This window comes from Asterias rubens, chromosome 14, assembly GCF_902459465.1.
Source record: "Asterias rubens chromosome 14, eAstRub1.3, whole genome shotgun sequence".
Lineage (NCBI taxonomy): Eukaryota > Metazoa > Echinodermata > Asteroidea > Forcipulatida > Asteriidae > Asterias > Asterias rubens.
This window is the reverse complement of record NC_047075.1, coordinates 8099396-8124862: the sequence shown is the minus strand read 5'-3', so window position 1 is coordinate 8124862 and position 25467 is coordinate 8099396. Positions and strand designations below refer to the sequence as shown.

Here is a 25467-nt window from a genome sequence, read left to right as displayed (position 1 = left end):
GCATCTTGTCACTGTGCTCTCAAAACCCAGTGAGTATGTATAGCTTTTTGCTTGTAAAATGTTAATGCAACATGGGATTTGCACAAAATTTAGTTTGAGATGTCCCATCAGCTACCTAAACTTAGGGTTAAAAGCATTTTTCAATCCAAAAAACAAGAACAAAATTACCCGCCAAAATGTTGAATTTTAGCATCTTGTCACTGTGCTCTCAAAACTCAGTAAGTATGTATAACTTTTGGCTTGACGAAACATCAACCTCAGGCAACGTTTCTATTAGAAAAACGTCTGGACGATGTTATAAACAGGGATCAAAATATTGTATCATTGTTGCAACGTGTATAAGTTACAATCTAACATGAAATTGAAACTGCAACTTCAGGCAATGTTGCGACAAAACCGTGGCAGCAACGTTCCAAAACAACGTCCAACTGATACGTTGTTGCAACGTTGTATATACGTCAGTATGTAACATGATGAAAGTGCAACCTTTAGGCAACCTTGAGGCAAAACCTTCTCGCAATGTTGCGATACAACGTCACCATTAAACGTTGTTGCAACATTTTATATAGGTTACTCAGTAACGTGACGACAATGCAACCTTCACGCAACGTTTCTAAAACAACGTCTGGGTGATGTTATTGGAACAGAAAATTGTAGCATTGTTGCAACGTTGCAATGTTGTGACAAATCGTGGAAGCAACGTTCGTAAACAATGTCCAATATTGATACATTGTTGCAATGTTGTATTTACGTAAGCGCAACATTCAGGCAATGTTTCTATGAGAAACGTGCGGCGATGTTTAGGGAACAGACAAAACGCGACAAAACGTGGAAGCAACGTTCCAAAGCAATGTCCGAATAAAACGATGTTGCAACGTTGTATATACGTCAGCATGTAACATGACGAAAGCGCAACCTTCTAGCAACATTGCGGCCAAACCTTCTGGCAATGTTTCGACACAACGTCACCATTTAACGTTGTCACAACATTGTATGAACGTTTCTAGTAACATGACAAAACCACAACCTTCAGGCAACGTTTCTAAGAAACGTCCAGGCGATGTTTAGGAAACAGACAATTGTGACATTGCTGCAACGTTTGGTATAAGTGAGAATGTAACATGACGAAACTGCAACCTTCAAGCAACGTTAAACATGGAAGCAACGTTCCAAGCAATGTCCGAATAAAACGCTGTTGCAACGTTGTATATACGTCAGCCTGTAACATGACAAAAGCGCAACCTTCTAGCAACATTGCGGCCAAACCTTCTGGCAATGTTTTGACACAACGTCACCATTTAACGTTGTCACAACAATGTATGAACGTTTCTAGTAACATGATGAAACCACAACCTTCAGGCAACGTTTCTAAGAAACGTGCGGGCGATGTTTAGGGAACAGACAATATTGTAACATTGTTGCAACGTTTGGTATAAGTGAGAATGTAACATGACGAAACTGCAACCTTCAAGCAACGTTAAACATGGAAGCAACGTTCCAAGCAATGTCCGAATAAAACGCTGTTGCAACGTTGTATATACGTCAGCCTGTAACATGACAAAAGCGCAACCTTCTAGCAACATTGCGGCCAAACCTTCTGGCAATGTTTTGACACAACGTCACCATTTAACGTTGTCACAACAATGTATGAACGTTTCTAGTAACATGATGAAACCACAACCTTCAGGCAACGTTTCTAAGAAACGTGCGGGCGATGTTTAGGGAACAGACAATATTGTAACATTGTTGCAACGTTTGGTATAGGTGAGAATGTAACATGACAAAACTGCAACCTTCATGCAACGTTGCGACAAAACGTGGAAGCAACGTTCCAAAGCAATGTCCGAATAAAACGCTGTTGCAACGTTGTATATACGTCAGCCTGTAACATGACAAAAGCGCAACCTTCTAGCAACATTGCGGCCAAACCTTCTGGCAATGTTTTGACACAACGTCACCATTTAACGTTGTCACAACAATGTATGAACGTTTCTAGTAACATGATGAAACCACAACCTTCAGGCAACGTTTCTAAGAAACGTGCGGGCGATGTTTAGGGAACAGACAATATTGTAACGTTGTTGCAACGTTTGGTATAGGTGAGAATGTAACATGACAAAACTGCAACCTTCATGCAACGTTGCGACAAAACGTGGAAGCAACGTTCCAAAGCAATGTCCGAATAAAACGCTGTTGCAACGTTGTATATACGTCAGCATGTAACATGACGAAAGCGCAACCTTCTAGCAACATTGCGGCCAAACCTTCTGGCAATGTTTCGACACAACGTCACCATTTAACGTTTTCACAACAATGTATGAACGTTTCTAGTAACATGACGAAACCACAACCTTCAGGCAACGTTTCGAAGAAACGTGCGGGAGATGTTTAGGGAACAGACAATTGTAACGTTGTTGCAACGTTTGGTATAAGTTATAATGTAACATGACGAAACTGCAACCTTCATGCAACGTTGCGACAAAACGTGGAAGCAATGTTCCAAAGCAATGTACAACTAAAACGTTGTTGCAACGTTGTATATATGTCAGCATGTAACATGACGAAAGCGCAACCTTCAAGCAACATTGCGGCAGAACTTTCTAGCAATGTTGCGATACAACGTCACCATTTAACGTTGTTGCAACATTGTGTGAACGTTACTAGGTAACATGACGAAACCGCAACCTGCAGGCAACGTTGCAGTAAGGTCGTGTGTTAGCTGGGAATGTACATATAGCTCTTAGCCCTATATAGGAGTATAATTCTCTGTACACAGATACTGTAGTATAATACGGAAGTGTAAGGCCGCCAGGGCTAATGCAGCTTTATGATGAAGTTCGACCCTGGGCCCAGTTTAATTTCTGGGGGCAGAATCTCCTGCCAACCCCAGCCGACGATCGGTCTCACGGCGCCGTCACACATTGGACTCTTTTTGTGTTTTGTGTTTTTTGTTTATGCAAGTCGCCTGACACACAAGGCCTGAATGCCACTTCAAGGTGTGGGCTACAATTATTTTTTTTCCAGAGGCCATTGCCACCTACTCCTAGGGCTGAAACAGGGTTACCCCTTTCACAGTCCATACGAATGTAGGCTGGGTATCTTCAATTCGAAGCCTAGCCGGTAGAGCAGAAAGCACTACCTCCCCAACAGGACTTTCAAGATTGTTGCTCGGATAATGTGTTTGAAAATAGTAACACAAGTAAATATTGTTTGAATCTTTCTCATGAATACGCACAGAGTGTGTTCGAAACGTTGAGACCACACCCGCTCTTCCAGCCCAAGAGCCAACACTCCCACAATGTAACCCTACCACAAGTTTGTTTTCTTCAAAAACAAAACGTGCGACGGAGTACGACCATCTCATTCGCCGGACCTTGGGACTCCCCATCCCCTCTCAATTTGGGCAGAGGGATGTGAATGAGTCAAATTGACAATTATTATTACTTTCTTTTTAATGTACTGTGGTAAGAGATTCTGTGAAACCGAATATCCCCCGCCCCAACAGCGCGGCTGTTTCAATCTTTTTGTGTATTATTATAAGCTTTTTTCTAACATAGCGCCCTCTCCTGTTTCACTTATGACACCATACGTAGTCTCGACACAAGACGTATTCCATGTTTTTACCATTGTGTCATTTTATTTTATTTACTGCCTGGTTGATTGATATTGATTGATTGACTGGTTGATTTGTTTAGTTATTTGTTATTTATTTATTTATTTGTTTATGTATTTATTTATTTGTTTGTTTGTTTGTTTGCCTTATTATATTGTTCTGGTTTGATATCGGTCAAAAAATAAATAAATAAAAACAAAATATTAAAAAAAAAAAAAAAAAACAATAGGTCTGAAATTGTTTAATAATTCTGTAAGTAAACACAGTGTTGGTGTTTAAAAAAAGGAAAAACAATGGACATTCTGCTCGACTTTTTAGCGAAATGTCGCACTACACACTGCACACTTTGCACCAAAATAAACGTCATAAACAAGGAGGCTTTAAACTGCACATCATTTCCACGCAGGTTTAGTTTTGACAGGTACCCGGCATGAAACCATAACGAGATCAATGATGAAGTCTCATGTTGTCTGATTACCAGGCAAATCACACTGCACCCTGTTACGAACAGAGTCGTCGAGATTTTTGTCGAAAAATCTATCTGTTTTGTTGGCAATTCTTGCAAAACCTACTCACTGTAGACAAAGCAAATCGTAAGATAAATATAAAGGTAAGTTTATTTGATTTAATGCATTATTTACCGATCTTTTTAACTAAAATTGTTACGCTCAACATGGGATTGTTAAAAAAATAGAAAATAAATAAAAATAACTTTATTCACTCATTTTCACTGTACTGTGGATAGGTGAAAAAGATGGCGTAACATTTGCAAGAAGCATGTCAAAAGTTTACGATTGGGCAGTAAATATTAACCATTATTTTGGCTGACGTAGTTAAATAGAGTAACCTCAAAGTTTATTTGTGAAGTTCGCTTAAAAAAATGCAGCGTACGTAAATTTGACAAAATAGTGTTCGAAAATTGTTGACACAATCATGACAATATTTATTTTATTAAGCTGTCACTTTTTTCATGCAGCAGTGACGTCAAAAATGCAGGCCATACCAGGTTTCCATGCATGCAAAATTGTGAAAATTTGTACTTCTAAGTTCTATCGAATGCATTCTTTAAAAGGGAACTTAATGTTATCATTGTAAACGTAAACGTAACTGAACATTAAAAACTATTTATTATTAGGCCCTACTAAAAACGTGAAACAAACTGAAACATATTATATTACACAAGAACTTCTTCACAACAACAATGCAGCGTTGCCATGACCGTGTTGAATCATTTTTAACTATCTTTATGTACTAGAATACAGTAGTTTGTAGTACTACCACGTGTCATAATTTCGTGCTCACGTGTCATAATTTCTTTTGAGAATAAGCAGTCTCACCATCACGGTTTGTGTTCAATGGTCAGATTTGTTTGTTTCGAACATACGTTGCCGTCTGTGACGACTTGGCACTCAAACTTCACGCTTGAACCTGTGAACCAGGAAGTTGCAAAGCTCCAGTTTTGAGGCCAACTCTGAATCCTTGGCCACACAGACAGGGCCCAATTTCATGGCTCTGCTTACCGTCAGCAACGAATCGCTTCCCATGGTCCCATGGATGGAAGCAGGGAATTCTGTGCTTACTTCAAGTGTATTTCACAAGTAAACATAGAATTTTGGCTTGTGAGTTTGCGTACTTCATGTTACTACATGTAGGGGCTAGGCATTCCTCGCTTGCACAGATAGCGTCTGCCCTGCAAGTTGAGAATGGTGATAGTAAGTGCATAATTCGGCAATAAGCAGAGCCATTAAGTCTTATGAGCCACGAAATTGGGCCCTGACCAACAAAGCAAATGTAGGCGATCTTTAACTAGAATGTGATTCCAATACACTTAGTTTGGCGTGTGTCTTTAGATTCTTAAAGGAACGTTACAGAATTGATAAGCAAAGAAAATCGTGAAGATCACAGATTTACATAAAAATTACACGGGCTTATGATGATGATAGTAGAAAACATCCCTTAAAATATTTCTGTCTGAAATTTCATATTTGATGAGAAATAAATAATGTAGTTTTGCGTTTTGAGTTTATCGCACAGTGAGCGTTTCATTCATATCTGTTTTGGCATCGATGCAATGCAAAATTTGTAATCGGTTTTTCACTAATCTCTCGTGACCCAGATGGCCGATCCATCTCAAACTTCTACAGGTTTGTCAGTTTATGTATAATGTGGATTACATATAGAGTGCTTACACTGCCAGCAACTTTTTTGCTAGCAAAACCAATTATGTTATGTTCCTTTTAATAAACAACATTTTACCAAGATGTTTACAGTATAAAATAACTGTGGACGCAGCAGATATATAAAGCGACCATTGCAGGTTCGCACCCTTCACCTCTCAGCAAATGATAGCCTTACATGCGTACACATTCATCAGAGATGGTGATCAATGAAGTCATGTGCAATCCATGTACATGTACACGTAAGAAGAAACATTACAGAATTGATTTTGCTAACAATACAGTTGCTGGCAGTGTAAGCGCTTTATGTAATTCATCCTATAATACATAAACTGACAAACCTGTAGAAGTTTGAGATTGATGACCATGTGGGTCACGAAAGAATAGTGAATAACGGATTACAAGTTTTGCATTGCATCGATGCAAAAAAACCCTGAATAAAATGCTCACTGGGCGATAACTCCAAATGCGAAATTAGATTATTTATTAAATATTACATTTCAAACAGAGATTTTTCAAGGGATTTTTTTCTACTATCATCATCATTAGACCGTGTAAGTTTTATATAAATCTGTGATCTTCACAATTTTTGTTTCTTACCAATTCTGTAACGTTCTTTTAAAATGTCATTGGTGGTTTGTTACAAAAGTAGACCATCACAAGTTTTAATTCTGTTGTTGTGTTCTTTAATGATTCTGCAGAAGTGGATTCCAGCAGCTTCAGCTGTTGTGTCAGGATAAACGTGGACTGAATGGGAAGATCAACTGAAGATATTTCATACATTGTTGACATCACAACGTCAACCAACATTGCAGAGGACCTTTTGTTTTGAAGGATGGCTTTTCCGATCCTGTCAGACACAGACTAGTAGAGTTAACGGAGCCTTCGCCAAATTTTTAATCAAGTCTACACTCAAACTTATCATAAGTCTTGTGTTCTGTAACACTTGATGAGTACTAGTTTCTTCATACCCACCTGAGTAAGGGTTACTATCTGGGCATGGTCGACACTCTGGTGAACTTTGACCTTTGACCTTGAATCAAGATGAGTGCATCGGGAAGGAGTGATAAGCAGAGTGCTACACCAGAGAGTACTAAGAAACAAGTCACGGTGAAGGTGTCTGATAATAACATAAAGAACACGGGGAAGAAGAAGCCCAGGTCGGCTCATCCCGATGTGGTATGTACTCAATTTACTTTACAAGTATGGTTTGTAAATCTTTATTTACCAAAGTCAAAGGCCTTATTTAATCATAATAATAACAATAATATTATTAAGCATTTAACTAGCGCCCCACAAAGATCGGAGCGCTTTACAATTTACATACAAACAAACAATGCAATGACAAAAATACAAAAAAAACCAGTACAAGCAAAAACAAAATGGCCGGATTAGCAGGGATTTTTGCACTACTCCATGTTACTAGGCAATCTTTGCTTACAAGGCTAGCACAGCAATTAGACGCTTTTATTGTAAGCAAGAATGGTGGTTGAAAGTACAGAATTCGGTAGTTAGCCGAGCCAATAGTTAGGCCCTGACCAAGCTTTAAATCAATTTGACTCTTGACCCATGATTTTTCTTGTCAGGACTTGAATAAAGAATTTTCAAAATGTAAAGAAAGAGGTGACACAAGATTGGACTTGAGTAAACAGTCGGTAAGTTCTTTTATAGTACATAATAATAATAATATCGAATAATATCAAAGTCTTATTTTATAGCACATGTATTTACCAACAAGGTACTTAAAGGCAGTGGACACTATTGGTAATTACTCAAAATAATAATTATCATAAAAACCTTACTTGGTAACGAGTAATGGGGAGTGTTTGATAGTATAAAACAATGTGAGAAGCAGCTCCCTCTGAAGTGACGTAGTTTTTCGAGAAAGCAGTAATTTTCCACGAATTTAATTTTGAGACCTCAGATTTAGAATTTGAGGTCTCGAAATCAAGCATCTGAAAGCAACTTCGTGTGACAAGGGTGTTTATTCTTTCATTATTATCTCCGTCTTCGACGACCGATTAAGCTGAAATTTTCACAGGCTTGTTATTTTATGCATGTTGAGATACACCAAGTGAGAAGACTGGTCTTTGACAATTATTAATAGTGTCCAGTGTCTTTAAGGAACTTGGTATATAATACATTTTTATAGAAAGATAGGTTATTGAAGGTATGAATTCGGAGACCAAATAATGTAGCACCTTATAAGCGTTTACAAGGTGCTACGGCGCATTCAGCAGCGTATACAAGGTGCTACGGCGCATTCAGCAGCCTCAACCAGGAACACTGGGGCGTACCCCTTCTCTTTTCGATAAGTGCACTGGCTTCTTTTTACATGTACGTGCCTGACACAGCACACGGGATCAATCAATGGCTTTACCTCCCATTCGAAGGACAAAGCAATGGATAAGTGTCTTACTATAGGACACAAGTGTCACGACTGAGATTCAAACCCACACTCTTATGATCAGAAACATCAGAATTTGAATTCGGTGCTCTTAACCGCTCGGCCAGGACACTTCCTCATAATACATTATTTTATCTCTTTCGTGCTCCGACCAGTCGCTAGCGACCCAGTATAAATCCATTCTGAAAAATAGTTGTAAAACGAAACATAAAGTTTTCACAGTTTTCAGAATCGGAAAGAGGACTCTTGAGGGTGCTGCTCTGTCCTGTTTTTTGGGGAGGGTCGCCTTTTGCAATAAATTATAAACTCTAACACACTCTTCCACTGTTGTACAGAAGTAACCCCCCTCCCCCAGGCCAAGTGATCGTGGGTCTAGAAATATTTTCAGTGTTTTGATCAAAAGTTAATAGTAATTTGTAAAGAGTTGATGTTTTTGTACCTTATTTTCAGATTCCGTCTCTCCCAAGCTCTCTCAGAGAGGTGAGTTGTTCTTTGGAAGTTCAGTCTACTTCAATTATACACACTTCAGTCAGCTCTCATTCATACTAGGTTGAGGGACTGGCCTGTTTTCCTTGTATTATCTGAACCTCGTCTTTAAAGGGTCTATGTACTTGTTCCTAACAAAAACACACATGTCCACAGATTTACATTAAACATACACAGTTTAAAGATTATGATAGTAGAAAGCTTCCCTACTGAGGTGCTGTAGTTTTTGAGAAATGAGTAAAAGTAATAATTTTTGTCTCAGTTTTAGCATGTAAAAACGTATTAACCAGTTATGCTATGGTTTTGGTAAAATATCATAACTGGTTAAGGGGATTTTACATGCTAAAATAATTTTGGTCTCATGAGACCAAAATTATTTTGTGACTTGTTTTACTCATTTCTCAAAAACTACACAACCTTAGTTAGTAATATTTGAAGGGAAGCTTTCCACTATCATTATCTTCAAACCCTGTAGGTTTAATGTAAATCTGTGGACATTTTGAAAAAGTACCCGAATCCTTTACACAGCACACAACTACTACAGAAATAAAAAGAATATTTGCGACTACAAGGTGGTGAATTGATTGTGTCGCTAACGACTATTCATGTGGACATAATTTACTTACGAAACACAATCAGACATCACTGACACAATTCTTCAATGCTTTAAATAAGCGTGAATTTTTCTGTATTGCTTGTGGCAAACAATATGCCATAATGCATCTTGGGATTTTATAAAGTTCGTCGCCAGTAGTGTCCAAGTCACAACTGTTTGATGCGCGATGAGTATTGCACTAGTTGCCCAGTAGCCGATTTCACGAAATGCTAGGATGGGTCCTATCTCGAGTTAGGACGAGTGAATCGCCGTAACTTGGGATGGGTTCAGTGCGTCCTAATGTCTTCGGATACGGAACTGAACTCATCCTAAGTCCTAAGATTAATCCTAAGTAAGGTAGAGTTTGGTGAAATTGACGGCTGTCCTTGTGCCTAGGATGACAAACAATACACCTGCTCTTAATATTCATGCGTGGCATAATAATTCTAGCCAAAAATGAGGCCATAGTCGCACAGCGGCCACCACTTGCAGTGGCTGCGCCTATAGCCTTGTTTTGCATAAGAATTGTGACGTACTCATGCATAAGTATTCAGAGAGGCGTATAGGTTATGACCTTTCTATATCTGTTTAATGTTTTAGTTTTTTCCTTTCACAGTTGACTCAGTTGAGAGAGTTGTATCTCTATGGCAACCGTTTATGTAGCCTACCTCCCGAGATTGGACATCTGTGTAATCTTGAGCAATTAGCGCTGAATGAAAACTCACTCACCAACCTACCTACAGAACTCAGTCATCTTCATAAAATGAGAGTGCTGGATCTCAGACATAACAAACTAAAAGAAGTGAGTGTGACACAATATTATTATTATATGTGTGTTTCTGGTGATAAAGCCAAGGATACCTCAAAGGCAAACTTGGTCACTGTATTCAGGTCTGTTGGTTCGAACATACATTTAGCTGACAGCAGTCCGAAAAACATTTTGGCCAAGTGACAATGGGAACTGTACTGGGGTCGATTTCACAAAGAGTTAGGACTAGTCTTATCTCGAGTTAGGACGAGTTACTCTTCCTGACTTAGGACTAGCCTTAAGTTTTTAATATCTCCTAAGACTAGTCCTACGTAAGTTAGGACTAGTTCTATCTAACTCTTTGTGAAATTGGCCCCATGGCCCAATTTCGTGGTTCTGCTTACCGCCAAGTTCTGTGCTTACGGTTACCATTCTCTGCTTATCGGACTCGTCCTGTCTTGAGCTTTACTGGCCCGTTACTGAAATCACTGGCCGAGGGCAAGTGATCCACTGTTAAATTTGTCCCCAGGGGCCAATTTCATAGAGCTGCTGTAAGCAAAAAAATTGCTTAAGCACGAAAATAGCTCGCTTGTTTTACACATGTTATTGGCCAAAATTTCATGCCACATACATGTACATTGCTTGTGACTGGTATTAAGCTGTTGTTTATTTAGCATAACAATTGAATGGAGTCTTGGCTGATAATCTGATTTTACTAAGCAAGGATTTTTTTGCTTTAAAAGCAAACTTTTGTGCTTAAGCAGCTCTATGAAATTGGGCCCTGATGAGAGTGAATTCACTGACTGAATGATTTCTTATTTACCTGTAGATCCCAGAGGTTGTTTACTCGTTGGTGTCGCTCACGACCTTATTTCTAAGGTTTAACCGTATTACTCACGTTGGAGAACCTCTTCAAAACCTCACGGTAAGAACATTTCTGAAACACTGCCATGCTTTGTTTTATCAGTGTGACACAGGGGGTCGATTTTTCATAAAGAGTTAAGACTAGTCTTATCTCACGTTCGGAAGAACTAGTCCTAAATAAGGAATTTAGTCCTAAAAAAAATACTAGTCCTAAATAAGGACTAGCTATACATTTTTGCTATCTTCTACGACGAGTCCTCATCATCATTTAGCGGTCGCACCCGAGATTCCATTCACAAGGTCACGCCAGAGGTGTTTATCCCTCATCATGTTTGGAAGTTCCACAAGTTCGCTATTGGTAATTGTCAAAGACTAGCCTTCAACATACATGTATGCATAAAATAACAAACCTGTGAAAATTTGAGCTCAATCGGTCATCGAACTTGCGAGATACATGTAATAATGAAAGAAAAAAACACTCATGTCACACGAAATTGTGTGCGTTTAGTGGTTGATTTCGAGACCTCAAGTTTAAAATCTGATTTCTCGAAATCAAATTCGTGGAAAATTACTTCTTTCTCGAAAACTATGGCACTTCAGAGGGAGCCGTTTCTTACAATGTTTTATACCATCAACCAATTATTTTGAGTAATTACCAATAGTGTCCACTGCCTTTAAAGCACTGGATTCAAACTCTGGTGTTTCTGATCTGCAGAGTGTGGGTTTGAATCCCTAGCCGTGACACTTGTGTCCTTAAGCAAGACACTTGACCAGTGCTTCGTCGTTCAAAAGGGACGTAAAGCTGTTGGTCCCATGTGTTGTGTGACCAATGTTAAAGGAACCGGTGCACTTATTCGAAAAGAGAATGGGTTCGCCCCGGTGTTCCTATCTGTGGCTGCTCTATGCGCCACAGCACCTTGTAAACCCCTTGTGCTAAATATTTGGGTCTCAGAATTCATCACTGCAAAACCTTTCTTTCTGAAAGTTTGTATATATATGTACATGTATTCATTTGCACATGGCCTTACATGTACTTATATAGCAACCACATCAGTTATTATCCCAAATCCCAACATTTTGACTTTACAATCTGTTGTTTTGGTTTTCCTCTCTTCAGAAACTGACAATGCTAAGTCTGAGGGAGAATAAGATCCAAGCTTTACCCAACGGGATCGGTATGCTGGTTCATCTCATCACGTTTGATGTCTCACACAATCATCTTAAACATTTGCCAGAAGGTAAGCAAATGGATTGACTCATTTTGTTTTAATTTGGATTTGCTCATTTTTAGTTGTAATATAATAATAATAAAAATAATAATAATAATAAAGAACACATTCAGTATAGCGCCGGTATCTGCCTAAAGAAGGCGCTCATGGCACTTGAGGAGAGAAAGACAAAATTAGGACTGAGGATTGTGTGAGTATGCTTGTTGAAAAGGTGAGATTTTAGTTTAGTTTGTCTTGAATGTTGTGATGGATGGAGATGATTTGACAGTCAGTGGGAGTTGGTTACTCACCAGGCTGATGCTACTGAAAAATCATCTGTTGCCCCAAAGAGTGGAAGATCTGGGCTGATGAATCATCATCTTGTATTAAACCACAACAGAAACGTAAGCCCGGTTGATGCAAATTTGAATGCGAAGCAAATGTTGACGTCACGACTTCACAACAAATAATTCGCAGCAGTTCAACTCTGCTCCACTCACTTGGGAATATCACAACGAAAGGTGATTTGTGACGTCAAATTCACGTCAAATTTGCTTCGCATATTCCATTGGACTAGGCTCAGAGATGCAACTTTTCCGATTATAATTGGAATACCGATTTTTTTCAGATGTTTACCCCAAAAATCCAACAAGGAGTACCTGAGCATTAAAAAGAAATAGCTCACGTTAAATGTACTCCCAAATCCTTTCAAAATTATTATCTTTCAATTTTCGTTTGGTTAGACTGACCTAGTCCATTGTCATTAAAGAAGCAAGCAGGTCTGCTTGTATTTTGCTATCAGTAGACTTGCAACAGTCTAGTTGTTAGTCCTAGTTTGATACATTTTACATGTGTTTGTATTTATTTTCCCCTCAGAGATTGGTAACTGTGTCCAGCTTTCATCACTTGATCTACAGCACAATGAGCTATTAGACTTGCCGCAGTCCATTGGTAATCTCAGAGCACTAAGCAGACTGGGTCTTAGGTATGTAATCTATTCTTGGAGACTTGTAACAAGTCTAAATGAGATTTGATTTAAATTTTTCTTTTCTGAGATTTTTACAAATAAGCTCCACTTCAACTTAAAAAATCTGCTGACCTTGCATTTTATTTGTATCATTACTTCATCCTTCCAATGGGACGTTAAGCCATTGGTCCCTTGTGTTGTGTAACGCACGTAAAATAACCCAGTGCACTTATCAAAAAGAGAAGGGGTTCACCCTGGTGTTCCTGGTTTGATTGGCAGCAAATTGCGCCGCAGCACCTTGTAAAACATGACATGGTGCTATAAAGGAATAGGTCTCATGATTCAAATGTAGTCCCACATACCTTGTGGAAAAATACATGTACTGTATGTGAAAACGCGCCTTGAGGGTCAGTGAGTAACGGATATGCCCGCTACATGTGTACAAAAAGCCACTATTATTATTATATTAATATTGTTAGTTTTGTTATAAAGTTTGTTTTGATGTGGAGTTCTTTGTTGATTGTAGGTATAACCAGTTGACTGGTGTCCCACAGAGCTTGAGCCAATGTACAGAGTTGGAAGAACTCAACGTAGAAAACAACAATATTGCAACATTACCGGTAAGTTTTCTACTGCAACAGTTGAACTTTTGACTTCTAGCGCGTCCAGTCACTGTTTCAGACATCAAACTTTTCATGTACTTAAAGGCAGTGGACACTATTGGTAAATAGACATTAGGTGTTTGTGAACAAACACAAAGCTGTTCCGTGTTCTTTTGCTTGGATTATGTGCTAAAATGACTAAGGAGTCTATAACTGAAAACAAGTTTGAAAATGTTGAATAGTGTCTTGAGTTATCGTGCCACTTCCGGTTGACCCGGAAGTAGAGGTCGACATGGGGTCATGGTAACCTAAGGCTAATCTCCAATGCCCAAGGAGTCTCTAACTGAAAAAAGTTTGAAAAATCGATATTGTCCCACTTCGGGTTGACCCGGAAGTAGAGGTCAACTTGAGGTCACGGTTTTTCAAAATTAATCTCCAATCCCCACGGAGTCTTAAACTACAAACAGTCTAAAATTGGGCCGTTTACTTCTTGAGATATAATCCCACTTCCGGTTGACCTAGAAGTAGAGGTCAACTTGAGGTCACGGCTTTTCAATAACTCCTAAGGGGTCTAAAACTGGAAACAGTCTAAAAATGGGCCGTTTACTTCTTGAGATATGGTCCCACTTCCGGTTGACCCGGAAGTAGAGGTCAACTTGAGGTCACGGTTTTTCAAAGTTTATTTTTAAGACCTAAGGGGTCTAAATCTGAAAAAAGTTTGAAAATCGGTTGTATAGTACTTGAGATATGGTCCCACTTCCGGTTGACCTGGAAGTAGAGGTCAACTTGAGGTCACAGTTTTTCAAAATTAATCTCCATCCCCAAGGACTCTATAACTACAAACAGTATATAAATCGGCCCTGTGCTTCTTAAGATATGGTCCCACTTCCTGTTGACCCGGAAGTAGAGGTCAACTTGAGGTCACGGTTTTTCAAAATTAATCTTCAGTCCCCCAAGGAGTTTATAACTACAAACAGTATATAAATCGGCCCTGTGCTTCTTGAGATATGGTCCCACTTCCGGTTGACCCGGAAGTAAAGGTCAACTTGAGGTCACGGTTTTCCAAAATTAATCTTTAGTCCCCAAGGAGTTTATAACTGCAAACAGTATATAAATCGGCCATATACTTCTTGAGATATGGTCCCACTTCCGGTTGACCCGAAAATAGAGGTCAACTTGAGGTCACGGTTTTCCCAAATTAATCTTCAATCCCCAAGGAGTCTTTAACCACAAGCAGGGTAGGAATCGGCTGAGCACTTCTTGAGATATGGTGCTACAAAGATTTCCCAATTAAATATGCAAATGAGGGTCACGTGGTTAATTAATTAAGAATTTTTACATTTTTTAACATTTTAAGTAAAGCTTATATTCTAAGCTTTAATTTGGTATAATAAACTCACTCTTTCGTATTATAGTTTAGGAGATTAGGCTTAAAGAAAAAACGTGTACAAATGCAATGGGGTTTTGACGAGAAACAAAGAATAATAATAATAATAAAAATAATAAAAATCTCGACGAAAACAATACCTGTTCCGACGGTAGGTCGGAACAGCTAATTACTCAAAATAATTATTAGCATAAAACCCTTCTTGGTGACGAGTAATAGGGAGTGTTTGATAGTATAAAACATTGTGAGAAGCAGCTCCCTCTGAAGTGACGTAGTTTTTCGAGAAAGCAGTAATTTTCCACGCTTTTGATTTTGTGACCTCAGAATTAGGTTTTGAGTTCTCAAAATCAAGCATCTGAAAGCACACAAGTACATGTGACAAGGGTATTTTTTTTTCAATATTATCTCGCAACTTTGATGACCAATTGACCTCAAATTTTCACTGGTTTGTTATTTTATGCATGTGTTGAGATACATTAAGTGAGAAGACTGGTCTTTGACAATTACCAATAGTGTCCAGTGCCTTTAATTCAGAATTTGGTTCAGCATGCTTCTGGAGCGCCATTCTGAAATGGATGTAAATCACCCATAGAGCTATATATATTGACTAGAGCGCTAACACCCCGTTATACACGCACTAAGGTTTTGAAGCTGTGTGGGCGCATCCATGTTTATGTACAAACCAATACAAAAGCTTCAAATTTTGTATGGCAATTGTACGGCTGTTTGCATAATAGTGCGTTTGTTCTGTTCTATGTGTCGAACCAAATAATGCGTCATGTGCGTCATGTTTAAAAAAGGCGCGTAGACTTTTTTTAGTACGTCAATCAAGTCGAACTTACGGTTTTCGTAGCGCAGACGTACGCGAATGGGCAGTCGCGTATGTAAAAACAATCGCGGCAATGTGTGTTCTATTATAATTTTAAAAAGTTCTGCGAGTTACGCAACACATCAAACATGTCTGCGCCTAGGGTGGCTTCAAAACGCAGAGCAACTTAGCGCTCTAGTCAATAAAATCACCTGAACTTGAACCTCTGAACCACTCTGCCTTGACACCCTACTTTATTATGCTAATTATTATTTTCTATTTGACCAGGAGGGGCTACTATGTAGCCTGTGTAATCTCACCAGTCTGTGTTTATCAAGAAACAACTTCACCTCGTACCCTGTTGGGGGCCCTCAACAATTTGCCACAGTCTATGTAAGTTACCTTTAATACAAAGCAGGGCTCGAAATTCACGCTGGACCGCAGGCCCGTGGCCAGTGATTTTAGCTTCGGTCCAGTGAACTTTATGCCGAACAAGTCCGGCGGTCTTGTGTTTTTTTTACACACTACTATTATAATTACTAATATTAAACATATTATCTTTCATTAAAAATTGCTTTTCAATCTTACTTTATAATAATTTGTTTTGTTCTTGTCGTCAATTATTGCTCCAGAATCATGAAAATACGGAAACTTTGATGTGGATTTTTGTTCCTCTCTTTGTTAATACTAAAATTAAACATTTTGGGCAGTGATTATTATATTTTTTCCCCTCATTTTTTCCGAGCTGCGATTCCGTATTTCATGTTATTGAAAAAGAAATCCTAACAACTGTACTCTAGTAAATTGTTACTTTGTGGCCTAATTTATACTTTCTGATACGATTTTTGTTGTTTACATTTCAGTCAATTAATATGGAACACAACCAGATCAATAAAGTACCTTTTGGAATCTTCAGCTGTGCTCGTTATGTCACCAAACTCAACATGAAAGACAACAAGCTTATGGCCCTTCCGCTTGGTAAGTTGCATTTGATTCGCTCTACGCCTTGGCAACTAGTGTGGTAGTCATGGTACATGTAGTAGAGACTATTGATTGCTTAAACGTGTCGCGTCCACCGCTTTTCAACTACTCGCTTAAACATGCCGCCATGACTACTTAATCGCGACTTCCAAAAAAAATGTTGCTGTGTCGCTCTAGATTGTTCACAACAACATATTTTACTTACAAAACAAAGTCAGACAGCAAGGACACAATCCTTCAAACCTTTCAGCTTGAATTTTACTATATTGTGCCTTTGGCAAACATTATGCCGCAATGCATCTTGGGAATTAAAAAATTAGTTTTGACGTCTGTAATAGTTTGGATTTCCAATGTTGACTTATTCAATGTATGTCTTATTTTGGCTACAGATGTAGGGAGATTTGTTTTTCATTTGACATGTTTAAATTGGCCATTTGCAAAATTAAAAGGGTCTGCCCTCTTAAATATGAATTTCCAGGAATACACTTGATACTAGTATCTGAGGTTAAATTCTGTAATAGTGGTGATTTTCAACGTTGACTAACTTCAGTGTATGGTCTTAATTTGGCTACCGATGTAGGGACATTGTTTTTTAATTAGAAGGGCTCCTTTGCAAAGTTGAAGGGCTTTCAAACTCTTGTGTTTCTGATCAGCAGAGTGTGGGTTCGAATCCCCAGCCGTGACACTTGTGTCCTTAAGCAAGACACTTAACTATTGCTTCATTCTTCGGATGGGATGTTAAGCCCTTGGTCCCATGTGTTGTGTAAAAAATAACCCAGTGCACTTATCGAAGAGAGAAGGGGTTCGCCCCGGTGTTCCTGGCTGTGGCTGCTAAATGCGCCGTAGCACCTTGTAAACCCTTATAAGGTGCTACATAGTTGGGTCTCATAATTCATCACTTCAATAAGCTATCTTTCTGAAAGTTTGTATATACTCAGCGCCTTGAGTTCCTTGTTTGGTAGATACGTACGCTATATAAGACTTCGATATTATTATTTTATTATTATTATTGTTGTCCTCCAGGCCTGAACTTGATATTAGTATCTCATGAGGTTCTTTTTTCGAAACCACGGCTTTGGCTCCAGATGCAGCTTAGAATAGCTTGGCCCCCGCGGCTGTTTTGACAATTATTGTGTGTGTTTTGCCTACGTGCTCAGGGCTTCAGACGAGAGGACGGAGTCTGAAGACGAAGCCGTGGATTCGAAAAGGGCCTTAGATTGACTGCTGTAAAATTTGGGATTTTTCCAATATTGACTAACTGCGTATCCTCTTTCGGCTACAGATGTAGGGAGTTGGACTTCGATGGTGGAGTTAAATCTAGGCACTAATCAGTTAACCAAATTACCAGAAGATATCCAGTGTTTGACCTCGCTAGAGGTTCTGATCCTCAGTAACAACTTCCTCAAGGTAAGCATTAAATAATAATCAGTTTTCATATTTTCCTCAAATAATTTCCCCTTACCAGAGGGAAAATTTGGTGTACTATATTATATTATTAATAATAATAAATAGTTTGTTTATAGTGCTTTTCACTCCCGAAGGGTGTCCAAAAGCCCTTCACATAACCTTGGTCACTCGGCCTTAAATCATTCATTGAACCATCTCAGCTCCCTTGGGGTATACAGCCTTGTGCAACAAATATTCGCTACTCGGCTAAATCAATCACAAGAACCATCTCTGCCCTCACAGGTACCCATTTACCCCTGGGTGGATAGAAGCAATTATAGTTTAGTGTCTTGCTCAGGGACACAATTGTCCTTTCCCGTAATTGGTGACTTGTTCGCTGTTTGGTTAATTAAAAAATACTGTGCTCCTTTAAGAGTGAAGTTGAAGTCCTGCATTCAGCTCTATACATATACCCCCGGAATGCAAATGCGAAGCAAGTTTTGACGTCACACGGCTGTTTTTGCAGCAAATGTTTGGAGAAGTTGAACACTTTTCAATTGCCAATCGCATCAAAATTCGCATTCGCAGGAAATATGCATTGGACCTTAGTGATACAATATTTGTATTTTATTTTGTTAATTTGTTTTAATAGATTTAAAAACATTGTTTGTTTACAATAAAAATGAAAAGTTTTTTTTTCTGGCATTTTGTTTGTGTTGATTTAGAAACTTCCGAGGGGCATTGGTAACTTAACCAAGCTGAGAGTCTTGGATCTGGAGGAAAACAAATTGGAATCTCTACCATCAGAGATTGGTAAGTGTCTTCCTTTTAAACACTCCCCCCCCCCCCATCCAGCCTTGCTACCTTGGGCTGCACGCTTTATCTATGACTCTCTTCTTGTAGGGTTAGACTAGCCTGAACGTCTGACGTCATTCTACGAGGCTCGTGAATAATGCCAGAGACCAGGCTCAAAAAATTGCAAAACCGGCGTGTAGTTTGACCTCTGACCTCTGTCGTTTCACATGTAGATTGCGGACTTGAGAGCAGTGACTATTTGGGCATCTATGTCACTGCACGTGTCTTTATCCTTGTGGTTTTGGTGAATATGTTGTATAGTTCTGAGAGCGGTAGTGATACATGTTTTTTTTTTTTTTTTTTTTTTTTTAATGCTGCCGAACTGTTTTGACACACACAATTTGCCATGTTTGTCAGTGATTGAGTTTATGAATGAGTCAGTCAAGTGGGAAGCACATTTTCTTCAGACAAAAAAATTATCAGACATGGCTCCTATTATTAAAACCTGAAGATTTCACTGGAACTTTTTCTTCAAAGATTTTATAATTTTTCCCATATTATTTTGTTGTAGGAAATCTGAAGGAGCTTCAGAAACTTGTGGTGCAATCCAATCAACTTGTGAACTTGCCAAGAGGGATCGGGTAAGAATAACATCCATGAATATAGTTAAAGGATTTGGGTACCTTTTCAAAATGTCCATAGATTTACATTAAACTTTCAGGGTTTGAAGATAATGATAGTGGAAAGCTTCCCTTCAAATATTACTGACTGAGGTGCTGTAGTTTTTGAGAAATGAGTAAAACAATGTCATGAAAATACGTTTGTAAATGCTTAAAATAATTTTTGTCTGAGACGAAAATTATTTTCATGACATTGTTTTACTTATTTCCCAAAAACTACAGCACCTCAGCACGTACATGTAATATTTTCAGGGAAGCTTTCTACTATCATTATCTTTAAACTGTGTAAGTTTAGTGTAAATCTATGGACATTGTGTTTTTTGTCCTACAAAAGTTCCATACACCCTGTAAAGGCACTGGACACTATTGGTTAATGTCAAAGACCAGTCTTCTCACTTGGTGTATCTCAAGATATGCATCAAATAACAAACCTGTGACACTTTGAACTAAATTGGTAGTCGAAGTTGTGAGATAGTAATGGAAGAAAAAACACCCTTGTCATATGAAGTTGTGTGCTTTTAGACGCTTGATTTTGGGACCTCCAATTCTAATTCTGAGGTCTCGAAATCAAATTTGTGGGAAATTACTTCTTTCTCGCAAACTACCTCAGAGGGAGCCGTTTCACACAATGTTTTATACTATCAACAGCTCTCCATTGCTTGTTACCAAGTATTGTTTTTATGCTAACAATTATTTGAGTAATTACCAATAATATCCACTGCCTTTAAAACTTTTATTCACTAATAATCAATGCACTCGACACCTTTTGAAATTTTCAAAGACCAGTAAAGGATGCAAAGCCGTTGGTCCTGGGAGTTGTGTTACGCACATTAAGGAACCCAGTGCACTTATCCAAAATAGAAGGGGTTTGCCCCGGTGTTCCTGGTTTGATTGGCAGCATACTACAGCACAGCACCTTGTAAACAATTAATAATAATAATGATAATAATATTTAAAATTTATATTGTGTCCTTACAAAATTATCAAAGGCGCATGTTAAAAAGTACAGAGTGGAAGAAAAGGACAAAGAAAAAAGACTGGTCACCAGGCCAGTGCCATAACAAAAGTATGGGGATACGTCTGTCCTGCCAACAGAGAACTAATAGTTACCTATTACATAGGCCTATATCTCTGCTTGCATCGGTAATGTTTTGACCTTTTCAGGAGACAGACGCCTCTAACCCTATCTATGCTAAAAATTCTAAACATAATGCTATGTAAAGGAGTCTGTCTCATTCTGTTCCGCATGCATTGAAATACTGAATGTTGAAGCACCTTTGGCGTCACTGAGTGACAGGTGTATGTGCACTATTTATAAAAAGCCACAATTATTATAATTATTATTAAATCAGAGACGTTCTCATACGTTTTTCATTTGTGTTTTTTCTTTTCCAGACGGTTGACCAACTTGACAAATCTTGGTGTAGGGGAAAACAACCTCAATTCCTTGCCAGAAGAGATAGGTAAGACATGCATAATAACGATTTGTTTAAAATAGTATCCTTGGAGATATTGACGAGAAACTCTCTGTAAGTTTGGTGTTACTTGACCTTTCTGCTGCATTTGATCCTTAAGGTCCAGCTTGCCATTCCACCTTCCAGGTTGAAAGCTTATGGGGATAGAAGTTTCTCGTTTGTGGCCCCCCACCCGTCGAACGGCTTACCTCTCACTCTTAGATTACAACCTGACATTTCTTCATTCAAACCCAATCTCAAAACTTTAGCACAGTGAATATTTTGTTCTGGATACCAGCGCTTTATTCGATTTATTATTACTGTTATTAAAGGCAGTGGACACTATTGGTAATTGACAAAGACAATCTTCTCACTTGGTGTATCTGATCATATGCGTAAAAAAACAAACCTGTGGAAATTTGAACTCAATTGGTCGTCAAAGTTGCGAGAAAATAATGAAATAAAAAAACACCTTTGTCACACGAAGTTGTGTGCGTTTAGATGTTTGATTTCGAGACCTCAAATTCTAAACTTGAGGTCTCGAAATCGAATTCGTGGAAATTTACTTCTTTCTCGAAAACTACGCCACTTCAGAGGGAGCCATTTCTCACAATGTTTTATACTATCAACCTCTCCCCATTACTCGTTACCAAGTGAAGTTTTCTGCTAATAATTATTTTGAGTAATTACCAATAGTGTCCACTGCCTTTAACTAATAATTTTGAATGATTTGGGTTCAACAAAAAATAAATATTTTAACCTTCTTTTTTTCCAGGAACTTTGGAGCAATTAGAGCAATTATATCTGAATGACAACCCAAAGCTGAATGCACTGCCCTATGAGCTTGCCCTGTGCAGCTCACTGCAAATCATGAGCATAGAGAACTGCCCATTAGCTAACATACCACCGGAGGTCACTGCTGGGGGACCTTCATTGGTCATTCACGTAAGTAACACCCCTTAAATGAAATGGAATAACCCTCTAGTTTAGCAAACATACAGCCAGAGGTCACTGCTGGGGGACCTTCATTGGTCATTCACGTTAGTAACACCCCTTAAATGAAATGGAATAACCCTCTAGTTTAGCAAACATACAGCCAGAGGTCACTGCTGGGGGACCTTCATTGGTCATTCACGTAAGTAACACCCCTTAAATGAAATGGAATAACCCTCTAGTTTAGCAAACATACAGCCAGAGGTCACTGCTGGGGGACCTTCATTGGTCATTCACGTAAGTAACACCCCTTAAATGAAATGGAATAACCCTCTAGTTTAGCAAACATACAGCCAGAGGTCACTGCTGGGGGACCTTCATTGGTCATTCATGTAAGTAACACCCCTCAAATGAAATGGAATAACCCTCTAGTTTAGCAAACATACCACATTACTGCTGGGGAACCTTAATTGGTCATTCATGTAATAACACCCCTTAAATGGAATGGATTAGCCCTGTAGGTTAACAAAAATTCCACCCCTTAAATGAAATGGAAACACCCATTAGGATACCAAACTTTGGGGGACCTTCAATAGTCATTCATGGATTAACCCTTTAGTCTAACAAACGTACCACCCCTCACCAGAAATGGAACCACCCCTTAGTTTACCATACATAGCACACAATAAATCTAAACTGTTTCCTATGAACAAATTAAGACCAAAGTTTCATCTTTCCTGTTTAATGGATGATACTCGGCAGGATTAAAAGATGTTTGTGAGATTCAACTCAACATTTCAACTTCATTCAAGACAAATTTATTTACCCGTGGATTTTTGTCAAAGAACTTTGGAAAGTACTGAGTATGCAGTGCTTCTTACACATTAGTGTAAGGGTGAACACAAATTATATTCTAATTCTCACTGTAAATATAAACATCTTTAAATAACTGGATTGTTGTCTTCCTTTTTGATTTGCAGTTCCTGAAGATGCAGGGACCCTATCGCAACATGGTCAACACTTGAGGCGTACAGGCTTCTTCAACGCTTGCCATCAAGGTTACAGTTGTGTCAGTCCAGCTTGCAGCGTTGACATCTCTTCAAATGGTGCAGGTTCACAATGTTTTATGTAGCAATGTAAAGCAAACATGACTTACACACACAATAAGGGACCAGCTATTAAGCACAAAAAGTTGCTTAGCGTGAAATTTCTTCAACCAAATTACCAACCAAATTTCCATTTGTTGCAAATTGCTTGTTACTGGTATTATGTTCAACTGTTTGCTTATCCCGTAAATCATGTGGAAATTTGTTTAATAACCCTTTTTTTGTCAAGGAAGAAGTTCCATGCTTAGCAAATTTCTGTGCTTATTTACAAAAATATGAAATTGGGCACATGTTTTCTTAAGTTTACAATGGGTTCAGGTTAACATAGTAGCAGTGTATAGCATAGACTGGTGCCCTGTCTTTATCTGCAAGACAGACACTGGTCTTACAGCTCTGAAAGTCTTTGTATACTCTAGCTACCCCAACAGCTTGCTTGTACATAGACTGGTGCCCTGTCTTTATCTGCAAGACAGGCTCTGGTCTTACAGCCCTGATGATTTCATTGGATGACCACTGTCTTTGTATACTCTACACCAATAGCTTGCTTCTACATAGACTGGTGCCCTGTCTCTACCCCAATAGCTTGCTTCTACATAGACTGGTGCCCTGTCTCTACCCCAATAGCTTGCTTGTACATAGACTGGTGCCCTGTCTTTATCTGCAAGACAGGCTCTGGTCTTACAGCCCTGATGATTTCATTGGATACCCACTGTCTTTGTATACTCTACACCAATAGCTTGCTTCTACACGTACATAGACTGGTGCCCTGTCTTTATCTGCAAGACAGAAATTGATACAGATTCTAAGTGGTGTAACATACTCTGTAAGCTTGTGTTGCCATTTTCTTCATTGCTCCCAATCGAGCATAAATTATTTGTCGACCTGTTTGTGTGTAAGGACTGTTTGTTTTACAATGCTACTCTTTTGTGTAAAGGAAACATGATGAATTGCCAATTAATGTTTATGGTTCTATACAATATTCTGTGATTGGTTCTTATGTGTTATCAGCCATTATGGGATAAATAGAAACCTGAAATAGTATACAAAAATTTAATTGTTCGTTTCTATTCACCGTTAATTTCTGCACGTTTTGACACATCTTGTGTTGCGCTACGATGTTGTTTGGTGGATTTATGGACACTTGAGTGGCTTAAGGTCGAATTTCAAAAGTTGCAAAAGCCCCTTTTCACCCCAATTCCAAAAGGGAACTCACATAAGCATCACACTCAGACAAAATCAAGACAAAAGACACAAACTCGTTTAGTTTACATGACCATGAAATTAATTGCCGTATCTTTAACTCTAAAACTGCTGTTATCCTGTCCTCCATTCTTGGTGTGTCCTCCATCATTGTCCTGAACGGCAAGGAGTCGTCTTCTCATACTCTCAATGAGACCTCTGATCTGTCCCTGGTCAATCCCCTGCCATTTCCTGATCAGGATGCGTCGCAAACCCCTCGAGAGTGGTGTCAGGCTTTATGGACTTGTTCACTTTCTTCTGCTGCAGAAGTCACCCTCGGACGGCCACTCCTTGGCAGGTCGTCCACATTTCCCTGAGCTTGGTAGCGATTCCACCATTTACTGACCGTCGCTGGTGACGTTTTTACCTCGCATCGACGTATTGGCTTCTATCAAACCAACGATCCGTCCTCTTTCCTGTTTGGTCGTTTGAGCCATCTTTCCTGTTATCTTGAAACACCTTTCCCTGTCTTACCATTGTTGTATGCCTCCCATCTTTGACCCCTTTGCTTGGTTACTGACAATTATTGGTGAGTATGTTCATCGCAACCGATTTATCCAAAACGCGACCAAAAAAACATCATTTATAAAAGGCGAGCAAAAGAAACGCCGATCTTACTCGTCACAATACAACGACTTAGCTTGAATAGGGGCTTTCGCAACTTTTGAAATTCGACCTTAAGCCACTCAAGTGCCCGTAAATCCACCAAACAACATCGTAGCGCAACACAAGATGTGTCAAAATGTGCAGAAATTAACGGTGACTCGAAATGAATAATTATTTTTTGGCATACTGTTTCAGGTTCCGATATATCTGACCATTTGTAAGTGTTTAGATACTTTATTGGCGCAGTTTAGAATATAGTGATCCACACAAACATGCCTCAAACTTGCACTGTTCTCCTATTACATCGCGAACAAACACGGTCGGCAACTCTCCTTTAAAATATCATCTAACCATTTGCATTTCATAACAAATAGTTTTAAACGCTTTTCAAAGACCAGCTCGGTCGATCCGATGAACTTGTTCTG

At 38.9% G+C, this 25467-nt stretch overlaps 1 protein-coding gene across 5 annotated transcripts; it reads left to right on the top strand.

The window, feature by feature from the left end:
- Positions 1-4110: 4110 nt before the first annotated feature.
- On the top strand, positions 4111-24283 carry LOC117299108 (leucine-rich repeat protein SHOC-2-like). 5 transcript variants are annotated; one of them, XM_033782555.1, is made up of 18 exons: positions 4111-4223; positions 6492-6770; positions 6809-6969; positions 7377-7445; positions 8648-8677; positions 9895-10080; positions 10856-10951; positions 12008-12128; positions 12975-13083; positions 13592-13685; positions 16151-16255; positions 16726-16840; positions 18126-18250; positions 18955-19042; positions 19596-19665; positions 21100-21167; positions 21934-22103; positions 23072-24280. In XM_033782555.1, the coding sequence occupies exons 3-18, from the start codon at positions 6835-6837 to the stop codon at positions 23114-23116; spliced, it is 1626 nt and encodes a 541-aa protein (XP_033638446.1). In that variant the 5' UTR covers positions 4111-4223; positions 6492-6770; positions 6809-6834; the 3' UTR covers positions 23117-24280. The 5 variants fall into 5 exon arrangements, with proteins under 5 accessions (XP_033638446.1, XP_033638445.1, XP_033638449.1 ...); XM_033782554.1 differs by having other exon boundaries at positions 6492-6969; XM_033782558.1 differs by lacking the exon at positions 16151-16255 and having other exon boundaries at positions 6492-6969; positions 23072-24283.
- The last annotated feature ends 1184 nt before the right edge of the window (positions 24284-25467 follow it).